Source organism: Ictidomys tridecemlineatus, chromosome 11 (assembly GCF_052094955.1).
Source record: "Ictidomys tridecemlineatus isolate mIctTri1 chromosome 11, mIctTri1.hap1, whole genome shotgun sequence".
NCBI classification, from domain to species: Eukaryota; Metazoa; Chordata; class Mammalia; order Rodentia; family Sciuridae; genus Ictidomys; species Ictidomys tridecemlineatus.
In genome coordinates this window covers 52,507,552-52,532,518 of record NC_135487.1, presented here as the reverse complement: position 1 = coordinate 52,532,518, position 24,967 = coordinate 52,507,552, and the positions used below count along the sequence as shown (strand labels likewise).

The following is a 24,967-nucleotide window of genomic DNA, read 5'->3' as shown; positions in this document are numbered from 1 at the left end:
CTGCAAACATGAAGCTCTCCTCACTTTCATGTTTCTATAATGTGTCCTTCCCTTAGCCAGTCAGCTATCTGTGACTGGACATAGTGAGCAGGTGCTTCAGAATATAATGACATGCTTCCCTAGGATTAAGTCAGCTCAAAAGCCTCAGTGGAAACCTAGGATTTCCAAGTGCTGCTACTTAGTTATTGAGGGAGCCTGTATCCCCTCTTAAAGTAGTTCCAGTTTGATTTTCTTCCATCCTTAAGAATCCCTCTTGCCTTCATCCTGTCCAGAGGTCACATTGTCCTCATAAGAGGTATACAAGTGAGCTAGGATTGTGAGATCTGAGCTTTCTGTCTAGCTTAGGTGAGATAGTAGGAAGCATGATTGCTAAAGAATACTCATCATTATAAGTTTCATGGTTTTGTTGAGTGGATCAAAAAAACACCAGGACAGGAATTGGATGTGTGTTTCTCTTTAGAAGTCTTAAAAAATCTGAAGCTTCAGTGTAACAACAGTGAGGTGAAGAAAGCTCACAGTTGCTCGGTGACCAGAATGAGCTAGCATGGCCAACACTGACTATTTTCTCTTGGCTAGAGATTATTTTAAAGTAAGCACTGGGTCTTCATTATGATGTGCCTTTTCCTTCTTCACCCTAGGTTCATCTTGATGTATGCCACAGTGCTCTGCACTCAGTATAATTCTGCTCTTACAACTACAATAGTTGGCTGTATTAAGGTAAGTTGAAAAAAAATACTGGTATCTTTTTGTATGTGCTTTTTTTGATTATTGATCCTCTAAAATAATAATCTTTTTATGTTCTTAAGTCCCATAATCCTTATTTCCTGTTCTCTCTTATTAGTTTTGATGGGTTGTGTTGCATTTCTAACAGTCCTTAAGAATTCAGGAAGGGCCTGGTCTGCTTGCAGGCAACTTAGCTCTGAGGAGTGCGGGAAAAGGAAAATGTATTATCTTAGAGTAGAGGAAGAAAGAAAATTTAGGCTATTTGTGACAGGGCAGATGAATAGCTTAGTAGTGATAGGCCCATCCCATTAACCGAAGCAAGAACTGCTCTGTTTCACTGAGTTCTGGTGTTCTATGTGAAGAGGTGTTGGCCAAAAGCTAATCAAGGGTGCTTTTCCTATGACTGAGCCAGACCTTATATGACCCGCTTTTAAAAATTGTGTCTGACATTTTCAGTAATGTTGCTTCCTCCTGAACTGTTTTATTTGAGGGAGTCTCATTTGTCTTCAGCCAAGAGAGCCAAGTTGACTTGAGTATTGAGCTAAAGTTCACTGAAGCCTGAGGCCTCTTTCATCTGACTTTGTGATTCTAGCTCTTTAAAATCAAGGAGGTCATGGCATATCTGAATTAGCCAAGTGGGTTTACTTTCTAAAAAAGACAAGACAGAGAGGTAAGTCCATGATCATTTGGGAAGAAGAGGATGGTTACTTTGGTGGCTTCCTTTCTGATGCTTCAATAGTCATCAGTAGAGGTAACATTTTTACTGACTACTAAGTAAAACATGCCCCCAGTGGAGTGGGGCCCATCCCTGGTGTTCTGCACCCCCAGTGGAATGAGGCCTGCCCAATCTCCTGTTAGAAATCAGATTGGGTTATAATTTCCTAAGTCTGTAGCTTCAAATCATGAAATTAGAGTGTTTGACATGAATAGAATTCTAAATTAAGCTATAACAAGTCACTTGTGTGAATTCTCCCAGAAAGCTAAAGACAAGGGACTGGGCTGACTGAGATAGTTTTAGCCCCTCAAAATAGCTCTCTGCTGTGTTTTGGTTTTGTATAGTGATGCTTCAAGAGCAAAGTGGATGGCTTGTATCTTTAGAATAAGAGCAGTTAGAACATAGGAGATAGGGCATTTGGTACCATGTTTTAGCTAAGGAGAAGGATGGGGTAGGAAAGCCTATGTTTGGTTTAAATAATTAAATGACTTGCTTGGAATTTCTTAGTGTGTACTTGACTGTTGTGAACATGGGATACACACACAGTGATACCTAATGTGTGTCCATAATTTTCTTTTGGTATACTTTTGATATAATTTTGATATATTCTTTTGATATAATTAAGTAACCAAGGATTTACTCAGTCCCAAGGGAGCAGATTTATTTCAGACCTTTGAGGGAAAAACTGTATTACCGGATTAATTGCTTTTGTTCCTCACTGCTGCATGGTCTCACTGTTGAAGGAGAGCTAATAGATGGGAGTTAGAATCTACCAAAGCTACAGTGGTGCTTCTTTCATTAACTTTTCTGCTTTTCTTTTACTAGCTTTTCTGCTCAGCTGTTCTTTCAGGAGGCTTTAAGCTTCTTTCTGTTCTTAAGGATCCCAACTTCACAAACCCTCTGTCAGATTCCTCATTTCTCTTTGGTGAGGTGTGATAGGAAAATCACTTAGTATTTCTGGTTAAAAAAGGAATCCCCAGGCCTACTGCAGATAAACTAAATCACAATCTGTAGAGTATAACCTGGAAATCTTCATTTTTAACAAGGTTTCCAGGTAATTCTCAGATACACTAAAGTTGGAGAATTACAGTCTTAGTTTTGAGCTCACAGTATACTCTTCTGTGCTTCCTGTAACATTCTGTCTGGGGGAGGTTGGTGTCCTCCTGATAGCAAATATTGCTTAAGATACCCTAATATATACCTACAACTTTTCTGATTTTGAGCAGCAAGTTGTGCTCTTGGTAGGCCCCCCTCCTTTCTGAAGTTTCCTGGACAGTTTATGCAAATTAATTCACTTTCTCCCTGGATCTTTGTATTCAAAGAGAGGTCCTGTTATTTACTTTTCCAGCATACCTATTGGCCTAGTTTACTATTACAAAATACATATATTTTATCCTTCAGTAACAAAATCTGCTCTAGGCCTGGGGCTGTAGATCAGTGGCTTAGCGCTTGGTCTGATGCACTGGGTTTGATCCTTAGCACACATAAAAATAAACAAATAAAATAAAGTCCTGATGTCTATCTACAAATTCAAGAAAAAAAAAAAAAAAACCCTGCTGTAAGGTAACTTGCTGTCACTGTCCTTAGACCTAGAAGAGCTGGTGTAATTTTGAATGCTTTCTGAAAGAGCACTCTTTCGAAAGTTATTTCGAAGTTTTGTTTTTAGTTTTTGTTTTTTTCACTACTGAAGATTGCACCGATTGCCTTAGCTAGGCAAGCAGTCTACCACCAAGCTATAACCAAGTCCTGGCCTTTAGGCCTGATCCAGGAATGTTGCTACATTGACAGTTTATGGTAGTTTCAAAAGAGAGGGAAGCAGTAACTTATGAATATAAAAGAAGGAATATTTGAAAGGAATTGAATGATAGTTTAAACTTTAGAAAGTCATTTTCTGCTTTTTTAATCTGAAGATAATTAAAGAGAGCTGGATGTTTATACCTAGGAGTGTCAGAAGTGATTTTAGATATAATACTTCAAAATGACTTCCCAATGTGTTATTGAAGATAGCAAGGAAAATTTCTCTAATAATAGTCTTCATGTTGGCAAAGTTCCCATCATCCCCTTTTTCCTTTTTAAAAGAAGAGGAAAGATGTTTGCATGTTAGCATTCTTTCATTCTTTATTCTTTCTCTCATAATCAGTAGTTATCCCAATCAGAGTAAAAAGCCATCTGTCAGCCATCCCACAAGGCAGGGAAAGTTTGATAATCTTGTTAATGATCTACAAGCATTTACTTCTGGAGAAATAATTTGGGAACAGGTTAATGTCATTGACTTCTTACTGGTGTCCTTGTTCATACTACACTCACTTTAGGGTTAATGGGTTTATGTTGTTACTGTTTGTTTGTTTTTGTATTTTAAGGGTATTTAAGGTCACAGCATGGATGAGTTTATATGTACATTTAAAAAACTTGGTTAAACCTATGTAACAATATATCACTTTTTTTCTTTTTAGAATATATTAATAACTTACATTGGAATGGTCTTTGGTGGAGATTATATTTTCACATGGACAAATTTCATTGGCTTAAATATCAGGTAAATAAAAATGTTTAATTAAATATAACCTCATTGACAAATAGGGTTTAGATACTAAAAATAATGTCACAGTAAGCTTGTGTTATTTAATGGCAAATTTATTTACTTATTAAATAATATTTATGGAATGCTTATATTGTGCTAGATATTTAATGTCTCTACATAATGCTTTTTGAGAAAAAGGGAGAAAATAATTTCATATTCTGTGCACAGTATTTAGGAAATCTTTTCTGGTAGGTAAACTTCCTTTATTTAGCTTTCAAAGGACAGTTGTTTAATTATACTAGCTGGCAGTGAAGCATTCTCAAAAATTAAGAGCTAAAGAATTCCACTTCTTGGGCTAGGGTTGTGGATCAGTGGTAGAGATTTGCCTTGCACGTGTGAGGCACAGGATTCGATCCTCAGCACCACATATAAATAAATAAAGATATTGTGTCCATCTGTAACTAAAAAAAAAAAAAAAAAAAAAAGAATACCAGCCCTGTTACAATTGATTTGTATATATCAGTAACTTTCTTTAGATCTTACTTAATCTTTATCAGTTCAGGTATTTATGAAAAATCATTTCTAGTTTTGGCAATTTGAATTTCACGGTTTTAAATGTTAGTTATATGCCTAAAAATTATCACGTTTATATTTGGGACAGACCCCTGTTCTAAAATTAAATTTGTTTAACAGCCTACTTGACATATCTAGCTGACCTGTCCAAAACTTTTATTTCCTCCACTTCTCCTCCACCCACTGTCTCTATCATCTTGGTTGTTGGAGATGCTATCCTTCTAGATGCTCAATTCAAAAACTTTGGAGTTATCTTTGACTTTCCTATCTTGTATCCAATGTCCAGTGTGTTAGCAAATTTTGTTGGCTTTATCTTCAGCAAAGGATCACTTCACACCTTCTGCATTACTTTCATCATCATTTAACCTCAGCATCTCTGGTCTAGATTTTTACCCTAGTGTTAAATACTTGTATACCTGGTTTGACTAATGAACCTTCCTCTTCCCAGTCAATTCTCAACAGAATAGTCAGTGTAGGCTTATCAAAGGTAATTAGATCATTCTTTCAATTCTCCCAATAACTACCTTAGCTTTCTAAGTCCTTACTAGATCCTGTAAGATCTGTCCCCTCTTTACCTCTCTAACTTTCTTACCTTCTCTCTTACTCCACTTCATCCACTTAAACCTCTTGTTGTTCTCTAGAATGTTGAGCATGCTCTCTCTTTATGGCTGCTGGACTAGATTTTTCTTCTGCCTGGAACATTTGCATGCCTTATTCCTTTATGTCTGTAAATTTTTGCCCAAATGTTACCTTCTCAAGTAAATCCACACTGACCAGCTTATTTTAAAGCGCAATGTTCTTTCTTTTAACATCCTTTTACCCTGCCTCTTCTACTTATCTTTTCCAGAGCATCACCATCTAATATCATATATAATTTGCTTACTTGTATTTACTATATCTGTCTCCCCTGCTAGAATGTAAGTTCCATGAGGATAGAAATCTCTGCTTTTATTGTTCACTGATGTTTTTCAAGCTTCTAGGATGAGTCCTGATAGTTGCTTAATGAATAATTGCTTTCTGAATTCTGTATGGATTGGTAAATAAGCACTTTGGGAACTGTAAGGATCTCTAGTAGTATAGGTAATATCTTTTTAACATACAGCAAATTGTTTAATTTCTTTTATCTTTTAGTTCTTAAAATGTAACCAATGATAATAACTATTCTATCTTCCTGATGAATCAATATGAAAATTAATACTAATATTAATAACAGGTTAATAAATCATTTTTGGCCTTTCCCTGACATGTAATTTGCCACTGTTGTTGTCTGTCTTTTAGAGGAAAAATCATTTGTTATTTGAAGGATCAGGGGTTGGTAGGAAGATTGGTATAGTATATAGATAACTGAAGAATGAATATTTTAAGAGGTTGAGTTTGAGACCTTGATTGGAATTGCATTGATGCTTACCTTCTTTGTGACTTTGAGCAAATTGTTTATCCCTTCTGAGTTTGTTTTCTTATATGTTGGGAATGAGAATAACTATTTCTTTAGAGGTATTAGAGTGAAACAATGATAAATGTAAAGTACCCATTCACTCCTTAATATCGGTCTTAATATTTCATGAATATATATGAGGAAGGGTCAGGGATGGGGTAAAATGGAGAATCTGTTCTGAGTGTACCCTGAATTTCATTTTTAAAAATCTGAATTAAAGGATCATGTGACACAAATATAGACTCAACTCAGGGATGAGTTGGTTTTCTTTTTGTCTTCCTTGAAATAAATGATATAATGGCCAAAATGAAGTAAGAACTTCTGTTTCAGATCTCTGCCACTCAAATCTCCTGTAAGATAGAAAGGTTAGGTATCAATATACAAAAAACTGTTGTATTTCTATATATTAAACCACCTGAAAAAGAAATTAAGAAAACAATTTTATTTAAAATAGCATCAAGAATGAAATATTTATAAATAAATTTAACCAAGAAAGCAAAATATTTATTACACACTGAAAACTATGGTACATTGATAAAAAAATCAAAGACCCCCCCACCCCCCATGCGCTATTGGAAAGATATTGTATATTCTTTCTTCAAGACTTAATATTGTTAAAATGCCCATACTACTCAAAGCAGTGCACAGATTTAAGTGCTATTCCCATCAAATCCAAATGGCATTTCTTACAGAATAGAAAAAAGTCCTAAAATTCATACAGAGTATCAAAAGACCCAAGAACAGCCTAAGCTGTCTTGAGAAAGAATAAGATAGAGGTACCATATTTCCTGATTTCAGAATTTATTACTAAGCTGAAATAATTTAATAAATAGAGTTCTGGCGTAAAGCCTTCTGGGCGAACAAAATAGAGAACCCAGAAATTAAACCACATATTTGTGATCAATTGATTTTTGACAAAGATGCCAAGAACATACAGTGGGGAGAGGATAATGCTTTCAATAAATGGTGTTGGCAAAATTGTATATCCACATGCAAAATAATGAAATCACTCTCTTATCTTACACTATATACAGAAATCAACTCAAATTGGTTTAAAGACTTAAGCATAAGACCTGGAACTGTAAAATCCCTAAAAGAATAAGGATAGTACTTCATGACCTTGGTCTTGAGTTCATGGATCTGGCATCAAAAGCACAGGCAAAAATAGATAATTGGGACTACATTAAATGAAAAAGCTTTGGCACAGTAAAGGAGACAGCAGAGAGATAAAGCTACCCACAGAATGGGACAAAAGACTTAGCAAACCATGTAGCTGATAAAGGGTTAATTTCCAAAATACTTAAGAAATCCACATAACTCAATAGCAAAAACATAACCTGATTAAAAATTGGGCAAAGACAGTCTTCAAAGAAGACATACAAATGACTGGCAGGTATAGGAAAAAGTGCTTAACATCACCAATATCAGAGAAACACAGATCAAAACTACAGTGTAGTACCATCTCATACCTTTAAGAATGGCTACTATCAAAAAACAAAAGACTAGTGTTAGCAGTGGTATGGAGAAATTGGAATCCACAGAATATGGGTGGAAATGTTCAGTTGCCATGGAAAACAGTATGGAGGATCCTCAAAACATTAAAAGTAGAAATGCCATATGACCTAGCACTTCCACTCCTGGGCATACATCCACAAGAATTGAAATCAGGATCTCATAGAAAAATTATTCATAAGTAGCTAAGATATGGAAACAACCCAAATTTTCTCTGATACATAGATTTTAAAAATGTGAAATGAAATAGTATTCAGCCTTAAACCAAGAAAATCCTATCATTTCCATTATCCTGGATGGACCTGAAAGACATCATGCTCAGTGAAATAAGTCAGTCATGGAAGGACAAATAATGCATGACTCCACTTGTTTGACTGTTTTTAGGATGTTTTTAGGATGATGGTTGTCAGGAAATGGGAGGAGGGAGAATGAGGAGGAGATGTTCAGTGGGTATGAAGTTATCAATCGTAGATATGTATTGACATTGTAGTACCTATATTAATGTAGTGTTGGACACTTAAAATTTTATTAAGAGGGAAGATCTCATGTTCAGTATTCTTACTACAAAAAGAAAATAAAAAGGCAAAGGCACACAGGGCACTTTTAGAACTGATGGAGATGTTCACTACCTTGATTTGGTGATAGTATCAGAGGTGTATGTATATCATAAATTTGTATTCATTAAATGTATGTAGGTTTTATATACATAAAGCTACAAAATAAATAATTGAAAGATGTAGGCATTTACGTATCACTAACACCTCAGTAAAACTATTAAATAAATAAATAGTATACAGTTTTTTAATGTATTAATCATATCTCAATAAAGCTATAAAATAAAGAAGTAAATAAATAAAAGTTAGGTTATCTTTTTTCACATTTCAGGTTATTTAAAGAAAACCTCCTGGGTATCTGAAAGTGTTGAAATATTATAACATGAATCTTGTAATATGTATCAAAAGGAACATCTTGAAAATTGTTCTAGTGGAGTTATTGTAACAGGTAGTTCTGGTTAATTATATAGTCTTGGTTCAAGTTTTTTAAGTGGTACCATTTTATTAGACTATATGACAATGATGTCAATGGTATTCTTGACATTTTTAGTAATTTCTAATTGCTTTCACATTTCATTTGTAATAAATTTTAAAGTTCCATATCTCTCTTTAATCCCCATTTTATTACAAGGCTAGGGAGATATATAATATGCTTTATTCAGCCAATTAGCACTCAAATTCTTTGCAGAGTTGGCATTTTAATTTAGGTATCCTGATTCCTATTTAAATATTTCCATTATAATGTGTTCATTAGCTTTTGGCAAGGAAAGTATATTATCTAATATATCCCCACTTTTTCTCTTCAAAATGAAAATTATGACTTCATTGCTTACCTTTCTTTTAGTTTTCTTCCACTAGTCAGTAAGCAGAATCAGAGATTGTAGATACTTTTTTCATATTTAATATATAAACCAAACTTAACAGCTAGGCATAGTGGGGCACACTTGTAATCTCAACAACTCAGGAGGCTGAGACAGGAGAATTGCAAGTTCAAAGCCAGCCTCTGTAATTTATCGAGACCCTGTCCCTCTCACCCCCCCCAAAAAAGGGGCTGTGGATGTGGTTCAGTGGTTAAGTGCCCCAGGGCTCAATCTTCAGTGCCCAAAATAAACAAACAAATCCCATATTTACAGGAGCTACTTATTAGATTTCACTTTGTTTGAAAATGATGTCAGTTAATATTGACAGACTGTGCTTTGAAGAAAATCACTAATAGAACTGTATTCTTAAAATAACCTATGATTACACATGGACATATCTTGCTCCCCTGCACCCTTCCTAGTATTTTTGCTTTTTTAAGAAAAGTTTTTGAAGAGCCCTCTCTGGTATGATTCAGGTGCTAGAGATAGGAGGCTTAGTATCTTTTCAGGCTTAATCCAATGTTGATTCTGTGATTTAGGGAGGGTTTTTGTTATGGGTCGTGGTGGTGGTGTTTGTTTTTTTTTTTTTTTTTTCCTGATCTGAGCTATATTGAGATTCCTGTTTCCAATTCTCCTAAAGTCCTTTTTCCAAGTGACAGGATCCTAAGGGCTCTGCCAAGCCTAAAAAAAAAAAAAAAAGCAGAGAGGATGGGGAATGAATAGAATGAAGAGGGAACATGTTTCTGTACTCCATCCAAGTCTGGGCCACGGCCTGTGACTTAGGCTTGAATAGTAGAGGATAGGAAAGGTAGCAGAATACAACAGTTACTAATAGGGCATTATGTAAAAATGTGGATGTGTAACCGATGTGATTCTGCAATCTGTATATGGGGTAAAATTGGGAGTTCATAACCAACTTGAATCTAATGTATGAAATATGATATGTCAAGAGCTTTGTAATGTTTTGAACAACCAATAAAAAAAAAAAAAAAGAATAATGCTGCCTTTCCAGAGAACATTATCATCCTCACAGCTTCGCATTCTTAGATTGTCTGGAACTCACCTTTTTTTATGATTCTTTTTCTACCATTAAAAAATTATAATGTATGATTAAATATAGCAAAAGTGTACTATACTGGGTTTTGACAAATGTATACTCTCCTATAACCACCACCACAATCAAGAAACAAAACAATCTATTGCCCTCCAAAATCTCCTCTTGCCCTTTTTCATTTAGCCCCTCCCACTCCCCTGAGATCCCAGTGAAGGTGTTTTCTGTCTCTATGGTTTCCACAATGTTATGTAAATGATATGTTTATAGCTTTTTTTTTTTTAATTTTAAATACCTGAGATTGAATTCAGGCATGTTTGACTACTGAGCCACATCCCCAGTCCTGTTTTTTGTTTTTATTTAGAGACATGGTCACACTGAATTGCTTAGAGCCTAGCTTTTGCTGAGGCTGGCTTTTGAACTCCTGAGCTGCTCTTTCACATGTATTGCTCTTTTAGCTAGTGTACTGCACACAAGTTTCCTTTTTTTTTTTCTTTTTAAGTTGTGGATGGGCACAATAACTTTATTTTTATTTATTTATTTTTATGTGGTGCTGAGGATAGAACCCAGGGTTTCAAACATGCGAGCCAAGCGCTCTACCACTGAGCTACTGCTGCAGCTCTCCATCTATGTTTTTGCATGTATCATTTTTATTGCTGAGTACTGTCCTATTGAATGGAAATTCCACTTTATCCTTTCAACATTTGAAAGACATTGAGCTGTTTGCAGTTTTTAGCTATTATATGTTAGTTGCTATAGACATTTACTTAGAAAGGTGTGTATATAAGTTTTAATTTTAATGGGATAAATGCTTAGGAGCAAAATTTCAGGGTTGTAGTGTAAATACGTTTAACTTTATAAGAAATTCCCAAACTGTTTTCCAAGTGGCAGGGCCATTTTGCACAGCCTCCAGCAATGTATTAGAGTCCCAGCTGCTCCTGTGTTGACCTTTGAGATTATCCGAAGGGTTTTATTGTTGTTGTTGTTCAGTTTTTTAAATTTTAACAATTATAATAGGCCTATAAGGGTATCTCTTTATGATTTTAATTATTTCCCTAATGACTGATGTTGCTGAGTATCATTTCATGTGCTAATTTGCAGTCTATATATTCTTTTGTTGGTAAAATGATATTTCCCCATTTCCAAAATTTGGTATATATTTTTTCTTCTTAAGTTTTTACAGTTCTGCGTGTATTGTAGTTACAAATCCTTTATCAAATATATGATTTGCAAAGATTTTTTCCCAGTTTGGGGCTTTTCATTAACCGTCTTTTTTGACAAACAAAATTACAGAGTTTAGATAAAGTCCCAGTTTGTTAATGGCCCTGTGAGATAGGTACTGTAACTTCCGTTTCACAGAGAAACTAGGAAATTTACCCTGCATTACCCAGCTGTTAAGAGATTTGTCCATGAGTCTTCTGAGTCTTCATTGTTAACCTCAATATTGTTAGTAAATAGTAGATAGATGAATGAATTAATATTATTTTTATATCCCTTCATAATGTGAACCAATTTGTCTATGAGTCTTCTGAGTCTTCATTGTTAACCTCAATATTGTTAGTAAATAGTAGATAGATGAATGAATTAATATTATTTTTATATCCCTTCATAATGTGAACCACATTAGTTATGTGCTCTTAAACCAGGTACCTTTTTTGTAACAAAAACCAATTTACTGTCTCCACAGTCTCTGGATGGGACATGGTGCAGCTCAGAATACAGCTGTAGAGTTGCTTCCCAGGACTTTGGTCTAGCTACTGAGCTTAGCGTTCTCATTTTGGACTCTTTTGCCTGTTTCTTTAGAAGTCTGTGTGGCTTCTTAGTGCTAGGGCTTTTCTTCTTGAATAATTCCATACTTATAGTCTGTTCTGGTTTCAGCCTTCTCCTGAAGAGCTTCTTCATAAGTTCTTCTTTCCTCAGTGGCTTGCTCATTTGGAAATAGAAAAGGATTTGTTTTGTGTCATCAGTTAGTTGCTGCTGATGTAACACTTACCAGTCTTCTCACTGGAAGACCTTGTACTTTTGAGTAGGTCATAGGGAGGAAAGCTAACTCCTTAGTTAATGTTAAGTTCATAACAGAATAGAGTTGAACTGAAATATAGCAAAAAAAAAAAATCTTGTGTTTTGTTGCTCATACGCCACTACCTATCTATGATTCAGTTTTCTTGATGTCAGTTTTCCCATCTCTAAAATGTGGGGCTTGAGCTAGACTTGTCTTTCTTAGTTCTGCCACTCAGCTTCTTTGAGTGAGTCCCTAGGATATTCTGAGGGAGGTATGTTAGATGGTCAGGAGGTCTGAGGTTCTTTTGCAAGAGATTCAAGAATTTGAAGGAAGTTTGTCTACATGTGGAAAACACATAGCATGTATTCTTGTAGTTCTGATGGGGGTCTTTCACCCATATTTATGGGTTTTTAAGAGTAAAGAAAGAAGAACACAGAAGCAAGGAAGAAAATAATGGAAATACTTTTGTCTCAAGATGTCAAAAGAGCAAAAAAAGGACTGTTCCTGAAAGTCTAAGAAACTTCTTCCAAAACACCCAAACAGAAGGAATTGATAGGAAACAAGTATTCAGACTTTTTTTTTTCCTTGACTTTTCTGTCGTGCAGTCTTCCACGAACTTGTGTATACACATGGAACCTTAATAGAATTCTGATCTGAAAGAGAGCATTTGCCCAACTCTTACCAGTTAATAAAGAAAATAATATCCTTGTCAAGGGCTGTGAAACATCACAACAGGGTTTGCAAATATTTTTGGCTTTTAAAAAATTTATTCCTGGGCAAACTTCAAAAACTCCTAGGCAGATGGAATGGTTCCTATTCTGGCCAGACTTCTGTAATGAAAGCACTTTTATTTTTAAAGTCTGTGCAAAGATCAACAGTTATTTTAGTATAGAAATGATATTACTAGGCACCTGGGAAGACAACAGGGAGTTATTACTGTTTGTTGAACACCTGGTATATGACAGCCCCCTTTTCATTTCATGAACTCATCTCCTACTTCACATCAGAATGAAACTGGGCCTCAGAGAGGTGTAATAACTTGCCTGAGGTCATGAAGCTACTATAGTAAGAAGCAGAGGGGACACAAGATGAGGGTTTATAACGGCTCCTCTGGATTTCAGACATTTCTGAAATCTTGCTTACCTCCTGCCTTACTACTGCTCTTTTCTCTCTCTCTTGGCAGGCAGGGTAAAAGTCAGCTGTGAACCCATTCTGTACATATGTTAAAGGAAGTGATTGCTTAGTGCCTGGCAAAACCAAAGATGAATTTCATTTTGGGAGTTTGTAATCTACCCAGGAACCCACTGTTTATCAGCACATGCTTGGTAGATGCCTCCCACACAACCAGACATTCTTTTAGGCAATGAGAATAGCGCTACACTAAAAACAAATTAAAATTTTTGCCCTCATAGAGTTTTCCTTCTAAAGGTGGAGACAAAATAAAGATAAATGAGTGAAATACATGCTTGGTTAGTTGGAGATAAATAATAATAAAGAAAAATAAAGGGAGGAAGTGAGTTAAGGAAATTTTTGGGAGTGGGGAGCACCTACTGAGAAAACTAGATTTCATGTAAAGACCTAAAGGAATTGAGGTAATGAACCATGCTGATTCTGGATGGAAGAGTAAGTGAAAAGACCCTGAAGTGGGAATGTTCCTGGAATATTCTAGAAACAAGGAGACTAATGTGGCTGGCGTGGAATGAGTAAAAGGAGATAGGACCATGAGAACCATGAGTTAGACGAGTAGATTAGGGCAGACCTTTTTAGTCATTACAAAATGATTTTTGATAGATAGATGTTGGAGAAGTTTGAACAAGTGATATGATCTGACTTAGTTTTAGCCACTATGTTGAGATTACCCTGAAGGAATAGGAGAAATGTGGAATAATTATGTTAATTGGCAATAACTTTCATTTATATAGGGATCATGCTGCATTTATGGTAACATTAAGCACTTACGTGGCATTGACAGCAGTAACCACTTTTTGTACAATCTCTCCAAAGAGCTTTCATAACTATCATCACATTAAATGTCACAGAATAGCTGGCATCAGTAATACAGATTGTGTGGTCTCAGAAAATAAAATCTTACAAAGCTGCTTGGAAAATGTCATAGAAGAAAGGATATTTGATGAGAAGGCAGGATTAAGAGATATGGAAAGAGAAGGATGGGTATTCCATTTCTTAAATACTGGCTGAACAAAAAAAAGCATGGAGCTGGAAAAGCAGGTGTGGGGTAGGGTGGGCAGTAGGCATACCAATGTGGCTTGACTGAGACTGGTTTCCAAAAGGTAATTTTGTAAAAGTAGATTGGCACCCAAGTATGAGAGACCACAAATGTCTCCTAACAGGGAGAATGAGCTCCTAAATAGGAAGACACTCTGAGAGTTATTAATAATAAACTGTGGATAATAGGTGGTTGAGGCTTGGCTGTTTGTAGTACAGTTAAGGCCTTGTCAGGATGACCCAAACCAGGAAGGCCCTGTTATACTTGGGACTCCTCCCTGATGTTGTGAGTGGGTGAGTGCCAAGCTGTACAAAGAAACAGCAGATATCAGAACTTCTATCTTCTTTTTGACCTTTGGTAGTGTTGGCCCCTGATATATCTTAGCATTTGACATTTTTTGTGTGGGGGGTGGGAACCTGGTATTAAACTCAGGGGCACTTGACCACAACCATACTTCTATTTTGTATTTTATTTAGAGACAGGGTTTCACTGAATTGCTTAGTGCCTCACTGTTGCTGAGGCAGTCTTTGAACTTGTGATCTTTCTGCTTCAGCCTCCCAAACTGCTGGGATTAAAAGGTGTGCACCACTGCACCAGGCCTAGCATTTGTCTTTTACCCCTGTTGGATGGCTACTGTATGCTTTTTGAAATGATTTATTGTCCCATATATAATTTAAGTGTAAAATTTAATGCATTAGTTATGTGTTAACTGATTAATTGCATGTTATATAGTAAGTAAAATACTAATTCTATTAATAATTATATTAACAATTTGATGTTAGTCCTGCAAGGATGTTTTTTATTTTTATTTATTTATTTTTTGGTACTAGGGATTGATCCCAGAGGCACTTAAACACTGAGTTGCATCTCCAGCTTCTTTTATTTTTTATTTTTGTTCTCGTCAAGTTGCTTAGGGCCTCGCCAAGTTGCTGAGGCTGGCTTTGACTTCTCCTGCCTTCAGTCTCCTGAGCTGCTGGGATTACAGGCATGCTCACTGTACCCGGCCTACAAGAATGTTATTATAATCTTCATTTCACAGATGAAGGAAGTAAGGCTCTGAGGAGTTAAATAATTTGCAAAATGTTACAGCTTTATAGCAGCAGAGTCTATAGTTAGATGCTTTTTACTCAACTTTTGTGTTTCTTCTGTTTCTGTTCAGTTTTGAAAGCTCTGAATGGTGATAAAAGAGCGCAACAATGCAGCTCTGCTTTGTTTAGCTGATGAGAAGGAAGATAGGAAAGGGCTCCTCACAGTGCTGTATGGACATTGAGATGGGATCCCTGGTCACTGTAGGAATGTGATTTCTAGACACCCAGTTTCATTTATATGGCAGAAATTGTGTTTCTTAGAAATAGCGGGAATCGAACCTTTTGGTTCCTAGATTTTGATGTGGCTTGGCATGTTTTATACGTAGAAGGCAAGGCTTAATCTAGGAGGCAGAGCCATCTGCCTAGACATATTAACAAGCATGTTAGTGGTTAAGATGAGATGAAGACAAGCTTGGACTTCAGTCTTGTTATCTGGCTATGGGGTCGGTCCATTGAAGACATTTTTACTATACGTTATTTGTATAACAGACATCTTAACTATTGAAAGCTAGTATTTTCATGACTCAGTCTAGAAGAGGTAGGCTGTTTGCATTGCTTTGAAAGATCAGAAGTAGATTAGAATAAATGATGTAGAGTCATCATATTTAATAGATTCAGAGCAGATAAAGCCAACTCGGCACTACGCAGTCAGACTCACAGTGTTCTGATTAGACCTGTGTTTATAGGAAATTGTAGCTTTGTCTTTTTTCTTCCAAGCATCTCCCAGAGGTTTCTGCCACAGCAGCTTGGTAGGTCTGTGGTTTGAATATTATGCAGGTGGAAAATGGCTTGGATTTCAAAAAAGATTTGTAGTGATTGTACCTTATTTTTAACATGAATTTTTTAAAAATCTTGTTGATCAGTTCTGAGATTTTTTTAATTTAATGAATATTTAAGAAGGTCTAATATATAAATTCTACTGATAGTTCTCAACACTGAAGTGAACATTTGAGGAGCCAATAGAAAATGAATTGGCAATAGTAGAAGATTGTGATTTAGACTTTGGTAGCGATTCAGATACAGGTTCCCACCCCACCTAATATCTAGGTTTTCCCCTATCTTCTTTTGCCTCTTCTTCCATCTCTTTTTCCCAATGCTACTGGAGAGCAATTTAAAATTCCGTTACAAAATATTAATTCATTGCTGCTTGACACATAATATACTTATTGATGAGTATTTAGTCCTCTTCAAGTGATTCATGAATTTCTGTTTCTGTAAATGTAAATATTTGGTAATAATCAAGTCAGGAATAAAGATGAAATAAGAAATCTTTCGTTGTGGGCATAGTGGCACACACCTGTAATCCCAGTGCTTTTGGGAGGCAGAGACAGTAGGATCTCAAGTTCAAAGCCAGCTTCAGCAACTTAAGTGAGACCCTGTCTCAAAAAAATTAGAGTTGGGGATGTGGCTCAGTGGTTAAGCACCCCTCAGTTAAATTCCTGGTACTAAAAAAAAAAAAAAAAAAAAAATCTATTGTTGTTGCCTCAAGTTGGAATTTGTGAAAATTGAATAGACAACTGTTCTTTGTTCTTTGAGCTTCAGAGTTAGGACCAGTAGGTTCTGTGCTTTGATTTTGCTCTGGTTATTTGAATAACTATATGGCACAATGTGACTCTCCTTTTGCATCTTGCCAAGTCTCCTTGGTATGGACTGAATGTTTGTGTTCCTCCAAAATTCGTGTTTAAGTTGTAACTCTCAAGGTGATGGTATTAGGAGTGAGGCCTTGGGGTGATTGGGTCATGGAGTTGGAGCTCTCTTAAATGAGATTCCTTAAAGACCCACCCCACTTCCTGTATTAAAGGACAAGGTAGGAAGGCACCATCTGACCCAGGAAGATGTTCCTCACCAAATACAGAATTTGCCTTGATGTTGGTTTTTTCTAGCCTCTAGAATTATGCTAAGCAAATTTCTTTGTAAGCTATCTACTTTATATAGTTGTGCTTCCCTGTACTATACACACACACCTCCCGCCTTGCTGGAGATCAGGGCCTTGCATGTGCCAGACACACTCTACCACTGAACCACATGCTCGGCCATTTATTTGTTTAATAAGAGCTTGAATGGACTATCTTTTTGTTTGTTTGTTTGTTTGTTTTTTTGGTAGTGAGAATTGAGCCCGGGAAGCTTAACCTCTGAGCCACATCCCCAGCACTTTTTAAAATTTTATTTAAAGACAGGATCTCACTGAATTGCTAAGTGCCTTGCTAAGTTTCTGGGGCTAGGGAACTCATGATATTCCTGCCTCTGCCTCCCGAGCCGCTGAGAGCCACTGGGATGGACTATCTTTTGTTAACAATACATTTCCTCTCTGGTCTGTGTTAGGGCTGGCAGGGAAGGTGGGAGAAAAAGAGGATGCTATTTCCTGATTACTTACTGTGTCAGAAGTAGGTTTAGATTCTTTATGGGTTTAATCCTATTTAATCCTCAAACTAGCCTAGATAGATAATAGCATTCTTTAGATTAATACAGGAATGGAATCTCAGATTAATTTTTCCAGGGTCTCAGAGCTAGTAGGATTTGAACTAAGACCTAACCCTAGAGTCCACGTTTTTTTTCTCATTATACTGACTGTGCTACTAGAATAGGGTCTGGGAGCATGAATAGGACTGGGCTGGAATAAATTTCAGGACATTCTTTTGTCTTCTTCTGCTCTGTATTTCCCAGTGTTTCTAGTCAGGTGAATTGGGCTCAATATGAACATCAAAGATTGTCTTGAAAGGAAAAAATAACAGAGTATTATTTTTAGGTTATTATGGGAAGGAATGAAGGAATAAAGGAGCAGCCCTTCTTCTTTGTTTGGAGGCAAAGGAGAATTGACTGTCATGTGGATACCAGTATGGCCCTCCAAGAATTTTTACCTTTAGAGGTAAAAACTTCAGTAAGCCATCTCCATGAATCCCAGCCCAGCTGTCAGGCAAATCATCAACTTGATACACTAGAAAAACAAATGGTTTCCAGAAGAGTTAGATCAAATTTGGAAACAATAAAATGGAAAAAAAAAGTTACCATATGAAGGAAAAGAGGAAGCGCTGTGAACACTGGCACTCTCAGGATTGGGCCCACCAGGCCAGTTTTTGACTGATAAAGGACATTCAGTTCAGCAATTACTTACTGTGTCACTTCAAAGTGCCAGGTCCTGTGTAAGAAATGTTGTAGAGCTTAAGGAATAAGGCCTTGAGAAGTTTACAGGATGATGAGGACAATTGAGAACAAGTAAGTGCAATATCAATGGATAGGAGCCATCAAGTAGGCAGCGACTACAGTGGAGAAGGATTGACCTGGGCTTTATTCTGGTCCATCATTAGATGGTTTGTGATGCTGAGCAAGCTTCTTATGACTCTAGGATTCAGTTTCCTCGTCTATATAATAGGTACTTTGCAGGGATATTATACCTTGGAGGAATATTGCAACAGCAGGGAATGAATGTAAAATGCGTGACACATAATAGACTTTAATAATTAGTAACAATTTGATTTATTACTGTGTGCTGTTAGGCTCAGATGAGAAACTGATTGTGAAGGTTGGCTTGGAGAAGACTTTGTGTATGACTGGTTGACGTTTTTCAGAGAATGGATAGTTTTATGTAAGCATGAGCAGTAAAATGCCAGTGCCTCATTTCCTTTCTGTGGGAGCAGGAGACAGGCTCTCTCACTGTGAGTAGCTGGCCTGGGGCTGGGATGTCAAAGCTCAGAGGAAAAGAGAATGATTTTCAAATCAGCAGCATGTTTACGAACCTTGTGGTCAGGCAGAAGATGAGGGCCAAACCCATGGCAGAAAAATATGAAAGCAGATCCCAGCCCAGACACCCAGCTGGCTGGAGATCTAAGAGAACCCTGGGTAGCAGCCCTCATTGAAGAGCAGGACAGGGCAGGCTGGAAATGCTGATCTTTGGGCTCTTTCTACTTGCTTTTAGCTTAGTGATCGGTAAAGGAGGTTATAGATCCTGAGTGGATTTGAGGTCCTCACAGAAAATTTATAGAATAATCACTATCCTCAAAGAGTGAACCTGGAGTGGGGGGTATAGCTCAGTGCTAGAGCATTTGCCTAGCATATGCAAGGCCCTAGATTAGATAAAACAAAGAGTGAACCCTTCTGATGGACAGACCAGTGTACCAGGAACTGTCACAGGCTGAGGGCTAAGGTGAGAAGTTTGCTACTATGAACTTGTTTTAGCAGGAAAAAAAGAAAAATCACTCTAATTTCACCATCCAGATGTAACCACTATTCTTGGTGTGTTCCTTCCAGACTTTCTGCTCGGATGCAGATTGTGCATATACTCATGCTCACTGAAATAAAATAGGATCAATGTTTTATAGAATTCTTTCTCACTTAAGATGTCATTGCCTGTTTTTATTTTAGGTAATTTTAATGGCATAGTGTTTGATTATATGAATTTATGTAATTTCCTACTGTGGAACACTTATTTTTTATCTTTTTTTTTTTTTTTTGCTGTTATAAATATTCTTTCCTTCATCTTTTTTCCCCTTCCTCCTTGCCTCATGGTGGTTTTCTGTTTTGCAGTATTGCTGGGAGCCTGGTGTACTCGTACATCACTTTCACTGAGGAGCAGCTGAGCAAACAGTCAGAGGCCAGTAACAAGCTGGACATGAAGGGGAAAGGAGCAGTGTGACCAGAGGACTGCTCCAACTGCATGTGCCCAAGTTTCTAATCAACTCAGAACTCTGGCAGATGCCAAGATGATTACGAGAAAATGCCATTCCTTTTGCACTTGTACAATCCAAGGATTGATTGCTGCCTTTTGAAATTTTATGAGAGAAACTTATAATTGACTCTATTTTAAATATATTGTTTGAATTAATTTATATCAAACTGGAAAATGTACTGGGCTTTTTAATTTATTTTTCTTCTGTTCTGACAGTGAAACATCAGTGTTTCGAAAATATTTTATTCCATAGTTTGATATCCAGGGGTCCCTGAGAGCTGCATATATAATGTGCTCCTACTGGAGCCTTATCATTCAAATCATTGCTGTGTCTGGAGTAGTTTGATCTTTCTTTTGCCAGAAATGCAGCCGATCTGAAATTTCTTTGAATTTTATTTCTTATTGATTGCATTGTCTTCATAAATATCATATTTGCCAAAGATAGCAACTTTGGTACTAAAAAAAAATACATGTTTTTTTGGAATGTATTGCTTTCCATGTTCACTTTCTTGAGAACTGATGGGATGAGCAGAGTGATTCCTTTAAAATGTTGTTCCCTCTCTGTTATGTAGAATGGGATAATGAAGGGATGGAGGAAGTAGGCATTGTACTCTTTACTCATCTATTTGACTCATTCATTCATCCAACTACAATGTACTGAGTGTATGTGTCAGGCATTGTGCTAAGTGCTGGACACCATTTGGGGAAGTAATTGGAAGATCTCCTTCCTGCCTTAGTGACTAAAGGGTAAGATGGAGAATTTAGTTCTTAGATCATTCAGAAGATTTTGGGATTATGAGTAAGTTGTTTCACCTCTCAGAAACTGCAGATGTGTAAATGGGGTTAAAATACCTGCCCTACCTATCCCACACAGTGTGAGTCCAAATGCTGCAATGTGACATTGAGGTGAAAAGCTGCATTGTGTAAACCAGCTCAGCTCAGGACTGACCCCTTGTCTACAAGGATGGCAGACAGGCAAGGTGATCACCACCTCTTTCCCTATGCCTGCCGCCTCTGAGTTTGGTTTCTATTTTTACTTCTCAGATCAGTATGATGAGGTCCCACATTTGTGAATGACTGGTTTGAGAGGAAAAGCTGGTTGGGATTTTTGTATTGTCAGGGCTGGACCTTTCTTTGGCAGTGTCAGCATTCCTTCCTTTTTAAATGGCATGAACGTACCTCTCCTTGGGTCTACCCACCTAGATGCTCTGTCTGCTGCATCCTGGGACAGGACCTGTGAAGGAACATTGCCTGAATTGCCTCGTGGGGAAGTGTTAAACACAGTTCTATGGCTTGGCTCAGAGACATCCATTGACTGGAGAGGAGTGTGTTTGTCAGGCTGGTAGTACAGTCTGTACCAGAAGCTGGTACCTTTGCCCTACTGTACACACTAGTTTCTGTTTGAGTTTGGAAACTACTGGGCTCTGTTGACCTAAAACTATTAATATTTTGGTGTCTCAACAGGAGACCAGGAAAATTTTGATTTTTTTCTATTTGTAAAATTATATTGAACCCCACCATAGGCTCACTTTTTTCCAGGATCATCTGAACTAAAAAAATTCTAGTGCAAGAATATTGTGTCTTATTTATCTCTATTTTACTTATTAGACAAACAGGAATCAGAGAAAATAGATGACTTGTTTATAAATCAAACTCCACATTTTTTCCATTAAACCATGCTCCATTTGATTTAACAGCCTTTCCGTAAGGAAACAGGGATGCCAACTGAGTTAGCTTGAATTCTTTCAAAGAGGCAAGTGCTTGACTGAATTTGGTGTCAGAAAGAAATGGACTTTGCAAATTAGGGAGAAGGACAGGGTACCCTCTATCATGGAGCCTTTATTCAACCTCCAGGCTGATCTCAGTTGATATGTAGTTTAGGCTATGAATGTTGCCTATAACTGTCTGGTTTTGCTTCGATGCAATAGCTTAGCTAGAGATAATTTGAATAATTCTGTTCCTTCTGTCAGCCACGTGAAGGAGGTAACTTTGTTATTAGAAAGCCCTTTGGATATGTCAAGACTAGAACTCCTCCAGGGATTGAACTGCTTCTTGAGGATCAGGTTCCCTTAGAAGTCTGTCTCTTTTCCAGGTTAATTTGAGAAAATCATGTATAAGTAGAGCTCATGGAATGTACTACCTCAGAGCCCCTGACTGTGTTGAACCTTCTGACTGACAGGAGCAGGTACAGCATTTTACAGCTTCTGCTCTGTCTGTGTTCTGATTTTGAGAGACCTCCTTCAGCTATTGCCACCATTTCAAGATAAGATAGAGTGGCATGGGTAAGTTTGAGATTGAATAGAGTGGCTGGCCACTTTTTGGAGCTTGTGGTTTTCTGGTATAATACAGTGTAGACATTTGCTCAATAATCTGGTGTCTCTCAGAATGTCTGGATTTTGTTCCAAGGTTGATGAGCAAAAATGCTTTGACCTATTAACTCCCTTCTGAAAGGATAAGAGGCAGTATAGAGTTAAATCCTTAGTTTGCCCACTAAGACAGATGAACTATGTTGAGAATTCTGAAAGGAGCTAATGGCTCCTCTCCTTGAGTTAATGAAGGTGAAGTCCTCTGGCCAATCTGCTTGTAGTAAATGTGACATAGATTAGAATAATCCTGGTTGCCTAGACTGCACATTGCTACCATGTCACTTAATTTTAATTGCTGCATGTGGCTGTCAACTATGAGTTAGTCGTTTGTAACATCCATCTTGCATTTAGATGAAAAAAAAATGCATTGGCAAATTTTCTGTAATCCTATCATATCAGAAATCCATGGGAGATTTCAATTGATAAAGCTGAGGTAGGTTCTTCACCCAAATAATGGAATTTCACATTTGATTGGCTTGGAAGAGTACCTAAGGCTTTGGGGCTGCCTTTGCTTTTTTTTTAATCATGGGCTTGTTCAGTGGGTGAATATTTGATTAAAAGCTGTTGTATATCAAGCATTTTGCTAAGCGTGGGGGAATGGATGAATAGGACATGGGTCTCGCTGTCAAGGAGTATACAATTCTTTAGCTGAAGGTGGTGGCCTGGACCCAAATTGAGAGGGGAAACAGATAAAAGGAGTCAATGATTTGTGAACTAGAGCTGCATGCACAGTTACCAGGTCACTGTACTATGGTGCCCTTCCCATAGAGGAAAGCAACTTTTTAATCTGAGAGGTCTTTTGTAAATCAAATCAGTCTTCTAAGTTTGAGATAAGACAACTTTGAGAATTCTGTGCATAGCCTGGGTTCTTCTTCCTCAGCTGCTAATGTTCTTGCTTCCCCATAATTATGTAGTACTGTTTCCTGCTAACGAAAAAGGCTGTAATTGATTTTTCCCTCCCTGAGGAAAAATGTTTATAATAAATGAGATAATAAATATGAAATAACTTAATGCAGTGTCTAGTACCTATTAGGCACATAGAAAATGTGGCTACTGTCCCTATTTCATGATGGGATTATAGGCAAAACAAGGTTCTTAATTTGTGCTCCTTAAATGAAAGAGGCCTAGACAATGTATTTCCTGACCTTGGAATGTTTAGTTACCTATTTCTGTTCACTGTCTTTTCTTTTTTAAATAGCTGCTTGATATAATTGTAACCATTGTGTGATGCAGGTGATTCTGTTTAAAAAAAAAAAAAAAGTTACTTTCATAGTATGATGGTAAATTTCAAAAAAGGAAAGCTATTTTCTATATCAGAGGAAGATCATTACATTTCATAATGGTAATTCAGTTAAAACTTCCTCAGTTTGTCACTTAACTCTACGGCCAGACGGTCTTCCTTCCCTTCTCAGAATGAATGCCCTTGACTGTGTGCTGCCTCTGCTCCCAGGCATGAGCTGTTGGCATATGTGCATCCCTGGCGCTCGTACCTCTGTTTTCTAAACCCGTCTTCCAGTTTTTAGTGTCAGGATGCTTTGGTGTTTGTTTTGATGTCATTGTTTGTATGTTTTGTTTTTTAGCTTTGTTTATAATTAAAAATACTTTTTAAAAAGAAATCTACTGGCTAGATTTATTGTTTCAGAAAACTGTTTTTAGAAATTATTTTGTTCACAAATATTTTCTTTCTCATGCTGATGATCAACTAATTTTTGTCTAAAAATGTTAGCCTTTCATAATATTTTTTCAATATAGATTCTATTGACCGATTTATTTAGTGTTTTTAAAAGGTTCTGAGGATTGAGTTATGTAAATCAGGTGACGTAAACATGAAAATTATGTACCTAAATATTTTTGTAATGGTGTCAAATAAATACTTTTTCCTGAAAACATGCATTAAGATTTCTTTCTAAATGTGTAAAGAGGATAATCAAGAGCCAGAAGTCTACTCATATTTAAGAGGGATAGCATCCAGTTAGTTGATTGAGACTAGTAACAGGAAAAATAATTTTCCCCCTACTAATGCTTTGAAAAATTGTACATATTATTAAATATCCAGTGTCTTTGACATAACTGTGGTGAATTTGAAGAAATGATAACCTGCTTTCAGGATATTTCATTTACATAATCAGGTTTCTTAGCCTCTGAGCAGCTTTATTAATTAATAACTCAAATAAAATATGCTCTGCAAGGAGAATCATTTTAGCACAGGTGGACTCAACAGAGCAGACATACATTAAGGCCTGTCAGAGGGCGGAGCACATAAAGGCAATTAAAAAAAACTATCTTCACCACTTCAAGTGTGTAGTTCACCAGTGTTAAGTATATGCACATTGTTGTGCAACTACTCTCCAGAATTTTTTCACTTGCTAAACTGAAACTATATCCATTAAACAAAAACTTCCCATTTTCTCCTTCCCCTAGACTTGATAACTAACACTATTTCTCTGAACTTGACCACTCTGTACCATATGTAAGTGAACTCATATAATAGTATTTTTGTGACTGGTTTGTTTCCCTTAGTATAGTGTACTGAAGAGTTATCCACATAGCACACGTCAAATTTTCCTTCTCTTTTAAAGCTGAGTAATATTTTGTTTACCTGTTGATGGATACTTGGGTTACCTCTTGGCTATTGTGAATAATATTTCTATGAACATGGGTCTTCAAAAATCTTTTC

The 24,967-nt window shown here is 36.8% G+C and overlaps 1 protein-coding gene across 1 annotated transcript in view; it reads left to right on the top strand.

Moving 5' to 3' along the window:
• Slc35d1 (solute carrier family 35 member D1) overlaps positions 1 to 24,177 on the top strand; it is a 45,141-nt gene extending 20,964 nt beyond the window's left edge. The window contains exons 10-12 of the mRNA XM_078026476.1: positions 639 to 717; positions 3,892 to 3,974; positions 19,783 to 24,177. Coding sequence (XP_077882602.1) covers positions 639 to 717; positions 3,892 to 3,974; positions 19,783 to 19,891 — 271 coding nt within the window. The 3' untranslated portion in view covers positions 19,892 to 24,177. The remainder of the gene's footprint in view (positions 1 to 638; positions 718 to 3,891; positions 3,975 to 19,782) is intronic.
• Positions 24,178 to 24,967: the final 790 nt, after the last annotated feature.